Source organism: Populus euphratica, unplaced genomic scaffold (assembly GCF_000495115.2).
Source record: "Populus euphratica unplaced genomic scaffold, PopEup_1.0 scaffold999.1, whole genome shotgun sequence".
Classification (NCBI taxonomy): Eukaryota; Viridiplantae; Streptophyta; class Magnoliopsida; order Malpighiales; family Salicaceae; genus Populus; species Populus euphratica.
In genome coordinates, this window is record NW_011500860.1 from 1 (window position 1) to 5,934 (window position 5,934).

The following is a 5,934-nucleotide window of genomic DNA, read 5'->3' on the forward strand; positions in this document are numbered from 1 at the left end:
TCTATACTCGGAGGTAAATAGATTTTATTTTTTTCATAGTTTTTTAATCTCATTTTATAATTTGCTTTCAATGTTTAGATAAACCAAACAATCTTAAATTATGTTTTTTTTATATATAAATGATAATATTAAATATTAATAGTGCACTGGATTAGTTGATACACTAATTAAAAATAATATCTCTTTTAAAATTATCTAAAGAACACACTTCTTAAATTTTAGGTCCAAGATTTGAATTTGGACACAATAAATATAAAAAGAGAATATACATGCTTAACTATTACAACAACCTTAAGATTTATATTATATTTATATATGTCAAATTGAATTAAAAGTGTAACTATGTTTTTTCTTGGTATAATTAGCCTATTTAAGTTTTTTAAAATATCATACTATATTTTTTTCCTTATTTGGATTTTTTCTTTTGTATATTCAGAATAAAATATTTATTTCAAAATATATAATATAGTAATTAAAATTTTAAAAATTTAAATATATATATATATATATATATATATATATATATTAAATGAAATAACAAATGTCTTGATAAAATATAATATGTCAGAATAATAACTTCTATAAATTTATAAATATTACATTTTTTGATATATACATTAGTTATTGTTAATCATGAATGGAGCAAACGAAGATTAATAGTGATTTTGAAATTGTGATATAAATTATTTTTTAAAATATATTTTATTTGTAAATATATTAAAATAATATTTTTATTTTTAATATCAACATATTTTTAATAATCTAGAAATAAAAAATATTAATTTAAAATTAAAAAAATAAAATAAAAATTAAAGAGCACAAACAAACACTGCCGAGCTAATCCATCGGGTCTCAAACCATAATAAAAATAATAATAAAAGAAACAAGAATTTACACGCTGCGTGCTTGGCGCGTGGAAGCGGAGAGCACAAGCGTCTCCAAACTCCACTGCTACTCCTTGCAAAGTTGCAATTTTAAGCACTATTCTCGCTCACAAAAATTCGAAATAATAATAATAATAAAAAGAAAAACCCGCTGTGGCGCCAAAGCATTGCATAAACATCAGAATGGCATTTTTGGAATACCAAGCTATAAATACAAAAATAAAAATCCACTCCATTTATCTCTCTCACTCTCTGCGTCGTGTACTGCGGATTTCACAGTTGAAGGCAGATAAAAGAAAAGAAGGTACTCTCTCTCTCTCTGGTTGCCCCAAATCCAGGGTTCCTTTTAATATATTCGTGTAATTATTTACTCTTTAGTCAAGCTTCAATTCCTTAATTTAAAGCTCAAAACAAGCTTCGCTTCACTCACTTGTTTTATTTTTTTTAAAAGGTAAAAATTCAATCTTTACTTTGGTTTTTTTTGGGTTTGTAAGTTGGTTTTAAATGTGGGTTTTGATATTGGTTTACTATAGTTATTAGATTTTTGTGTTTGGTTGGTAATTGAGGCAATAGTCTTGTTTTAGGGTAAATATTCAATATTATTGACTGGATTCTTTAGTTGGATTAAATGTGGGTTTTTGGTTTTGATTCCGGTTAATTTAAGTTTTTGTTTCTCCCTTTTTTAAAGAAATTCTAATTAATGGTACGGCTAGATTTAATATTGGTAATTATTAAGCTAGCTACTGGTTTTAAAGACTGAAATTTTGGGTTTGTTCTAGACTTTCTGTATTTGTTTCCTTTTTTGGGCTTAAGTGTTGTTTGGTGTCTGAGAAATGTTGCAGAAAAAGGAAACTGCTCTGTATTTTCTAGTTGGTAGTTATGACTTGAAAAAAAAATTTGATTCTAAGTCAGTGTGATTTCGAAATTTTATATGTGCTATGTTGTGAGAGTTTGTTTCGTTAAGGTTGTGCAAGCAGTTGAAAACAAGTCATTGAGTTTTCTTTGTTTAAAAATCAAAATCTAAGCAATTTTGAGTTTGTTATGTTATAAATATGGTTCTGTCTGCTTTCCCATAGCATACAAATGTTTGCATGTTTATCCATTGTCGTGAGATCATGTTGATGGGAATTAAATGATTGTGCCTGGGGCTGTTAACAGATAGTGGGAATTGAATACCCAGGTGGAATTATGCTGAATGTTTGTCTTGAATTGCTTTTCTTGGAGAAGTGGTTTTCTAATTATTTTCCTAAAATTGATTATTTTACTGGGAATGAAGAGGGACATGTTGAAATGAGCACACTGCAACTTTATCACTCAAATACTATGGGTTTTCTTGACAAATACTGCTGCCAAGCATTTTTTCTTCATAATTTGGATTAAAAGGATGAGTTTTTCTTTTGGGAGGAGTGGGGTTTTAAAAAATGTGCTTCTTTTGATGTTAGTGTGTTGCCTGACAGTTGTTGCATATTTTTCAATTGTTGGATGGTATAGATGGTTACCTCTATCAGTCTTCTCTTTATCGATGGAATTTATCCTAGTCAACATTCAATTATAGAACACGTGTAGAACACCTAACTTTGGTTGATCCTATCCAATCTTTCCTTGTGAGTTGATAGGATTGCTTGCTGATGCGCATCACTAAAATTTAATAATGGTTTGTTTTGTGCAGCAATGGTTTTCTTCTACACACTTGACTTTTGGCCTAATTCTGTTGAGCTTTTCCTCTGAACTAGCTTTCTCCTCTTTTCTCTAATATATTTATTTTTCACTAGCATCTATCTTGTGTGACATCTCATCAGGATTTGCAAGATGGAGAGCCTGCACAGCTTCTGGCAACTGGGTGACGAGCTTCGAGGACAATCAAAAGTCTCAGAGGATCATAAGTGGTTAATGGCTGCTTTGAAATTGGCTGAGCAGACCCAGGGAAAGGGTGAACGTATGAATAACCTTGACCTTTCAAAGGGCCTTCCAGAAATGAGGTCAAGGGATAAGATTGGGTTCCAAGAAGAAAATAAATTTGAAAGTTTCAATTTCAACATGATGAACTTGGAGTCCAAGATGACAGAAAATGGGAACAAAAGTTCCTTAAGGAACAATGCTTACAATATGAGTGCAGTGTACCAGAAAAACAACATAAACAGCGTGGGCAGTATGACTGGTAGCAAGTACAGTGGCAACAACCTCATCAGTAAAGATCCCAATCCCAGTAACCACAGCAATAACAACATTAATAACGACAACAGCAATACAGTGGACAAAAGGTTCAAGACCTTGCCAGCCACAGAGACGCTTCCAAGGAATGAGGTGCTTGGAGGATATATCTTTGTCTGTAACAATGACACCAGGCAGGAAGATTTGAAGCGACAGCTTTTTGGTAATTTCTTACTTTTTTCCCCTCATGTTCTTGTTAGTTTTCCCTTAATGTTTAAAGTAACTTAAAAATTGTTAGATGGCCACAATTCAGATGCTATGTCTTTTTGGTAATTTCTTACTCTTTTCCCCTCATGTTCTTGTCAGTGTTCCCTTAATGTTTAAAGTAACTTAAAAATTGTTAGATGGCCACAATTCAGATGCTATATCTTGTTTATATTACGAAGTATGAATACAACTTTGCCCATATGTCAGAACATTGAATGATGGGAAACCTGACATATGTCACAAGTTTTGACAAGACGAGAGTTTTCTGTTGTTCAAGTTTTAACATAGGATGCTAAGTGATGAGCATTAAAAAGTGATTGTTTCATACTTTAAAGCTTTCTACTCAACTCCATGAGTACTAGCGTCTTGAGGTTTGTCCTTTTTTAATAACATTTGTGAAGTCTTATCTAATAATTTTTGCACAATTGATAGGTTTACCACCAAGATATAGGGATTCTGTCCGGGCAATAACACCTGGCTTACCTCTCTTCCTCTATAATTACACCACTCATCAGCTACATGGCATTTTTGAGGTTTTTTCTATAACTTTTACTCCCTTAATTTGCAATGGTTTTCTCCAAGATGCTTGATGTCAAAAGTGTCTACTGCAATGATTCTAGTACTTGTATCTATAACTTATGCTTCTCAATTTGGTCTTGCACAGGCAGCAAGTTTTGGGGGTTCGAACATTGATCCAACTGCATGGGAAGACAAAAAGTGTAAAGGAGAGTCAAGGTTTCCTGCTCAGGTACAAACTGATTCCTAATATGGATTTTCAATAACTTGCTGTATCTTGAATCTTCTTCATTTCATTTCCTTTTATTTACTTCCCTTTTTGGGTGATTAACAAACAGGTGAGGATCCGGATTAGAAAACTCTGCAAGGCATTGGAGGAAGATGCTTTCAGGCCGGTTTTGCATCATTATGATGGCCCCAAGTTTCGCCTTGAGCTCTCGGTTCCTGAGGTATGATCAACATTAAAAAACTTTGCTGCCTGTGTCCCCTTAACTTCTGTTTGAATGTGTATTTTTTTTCCCATATACAAATTGATTTTTAGTTCTCGTGCTCATAAATGCTACTATGATGGTTTTGCAGACTTTGGATCTATTAGACCTCTGTGACCAAGCAGGCTCTTTGGCTTAAGCAAACCTTCTATAGCACGGAAATGATGCAGGTTTTGTGATGCACGTCAGCTTCTGCTTTTCACAGATTTCCCATAGAGCACAAGCTTGGGGTTTAGGTCTGGTTGGGTGAATCTTGTTGGGAGAGGGATGGATGGCATGTGAGCCAGCTGAATAAATGCATGTGTCTTGTGAAGATGGCTGTTTAGCTTCATTATGTTATGCTTATGATGATATGATATCATAGACAGACATGGAGATGTAAAATAGAATGGTAACTTGTGTAATTTCGAAGTTCTCAGAAGAAGGGGACAGCCTTGATGTGTCTTTAGTTTCTGTATGAAAACCGAGTGAATGACAGTTGCCTTGTGTGTTATGTCTGGTAAATCCATGTGGAGGTTCTTATCTAGCCTTTCCAATTCGGAACTTTTAGTCGGTTGAATTCTCTAGGTCAATGCAGTGGACAACTGAACGGCCCTCTTTTCACACTCAGCTAGGTAGCCTCGATGTTATTTGTGGGATGTGAGTGAGAAGTGCAGTCCTAAAATGTCAAGCAAAACGCAACTTGTTGTGATCGACTCTTTGTTGCAGCATGAGGTCGGGTGCATGCTGCCGTTAGCGTTGCTTGCAATTTGTAAGGAGACTTGCATGTACAAGTTGTGTAACAACCTGATTTTTTTCATAACAAAAAATCGGTGGATTTTTTTTTTTATGTGCCAGGTTCTCTAAGTTTTTCACAATATCATTCTATAAATTTATAAATATATTTTTTCATTAGCAAGGTATAACCTATAGTAATGTAATCAACATCCTATAAAAAGTGATAATACATATCTTTGCAAAAGTATTTAGGAATTATCATAACAAAATTCATCTATTAGTGTAATGCAATACTCATTTGATTTCATAATATAACATTCTTATAAGAGAGAATATCACATATATACATTTATCATATTATGTTTACAAAATCATATTTTCGGATTGTAATTTTGATACAAGTCTTTACAAAAGTGTTGAATGAAAAATATTCAATTAGATCGTATATTCTTATCAAATATATAACATCTAAAAACATATTATTATATACCACCTTTTAAAATGTGTGAACCCATCGAACAAGCTTTTCTATGCACCTTGATTATGTGATGTCCCTATTACAAAAACAACATCGATACAAGAATTGTATATAATCTAAACATGATAATAAACAACTAAAAGAATGTTATCGTTACTTTCTGTTATCAAATGAGAAATGAGTATTCTCTTTCATTTACTTCTCATATGCATTGTACAATCCTTATTATTTCATTAAATGTATTATTCTCACCCATATGCCCCAACATCTTCATAGGAGTTGTGAGGCCAAAATTTAATCATAGATTAGGGTTAATTATTTCACTTTAACCCAATCATCCACCTTGGATGTTTTTAGTTGTAGTTAATCGTAAAATCCAAACTTGGTTATTCATCTTTGATGTCATTAACCAAAACTAATCACAAAATCAAAC

At 32.6% G+C, this 5,934-nt stretch overlaps 1 protein-coding gene across 1 annotated transcript; it reads left to right on the forward strand.

The window, feature by feature from the left end:
* Positions 1 to 1,080: 1,080 nt before the first annotated feature.
* LOC105116612 (B2 protein-like) lies at positions 1,081 to 4,832 on the forward strand. The gene is made up of 6 exons (XM_011014043.1): positions 1,081 to 1,188; positions 2,684 to 3,258; positions 3,735 to 3,835; positions 3,967 to 4,050; positions 4,157 to 4,267; positions 4,398 to 4,832. Exons 2-6 carry the CDS (start codon positions 2,694 to 2,696, stop codon positions 4,443 to 4,445), a joined length of 909 nt encoding a protein of 302 aa, XP_011012345.1. The 5' UTR covers positions 1,081 to 1,188; positions 2,684 to 2,693; the 3' UTR covers positions 4,446 to 4,832.
* Positions 4,833 to 5,934: the final 1,102 nt, after the last annotated feature.

Bases quoted from the DNA above. Each gene is read 5' to 3' on its own strand.
- LOC105116612 (XM_011014043.1), top strand. From the start codon at position 2,694: ATGGAGAGCCTGCACAGCTTCTGGCAACTGGGTGACGAGCTTCGAGGA. The intron at 3,836-3,966 runs GTTTTTTCTATA...GGTCTTGCACAG, and splicing joins AGCTACATGGCATTTTTGAG to GCAGCAAGTTTTGGGGGTTC. The intron at 4,051-4,156 runs GTACAAACTGAT...ATTAACAAACAG, and splicing joins AGTCAAGGTTTCCTGCTCAG to GTGAGGATCCGGATTAGAAA.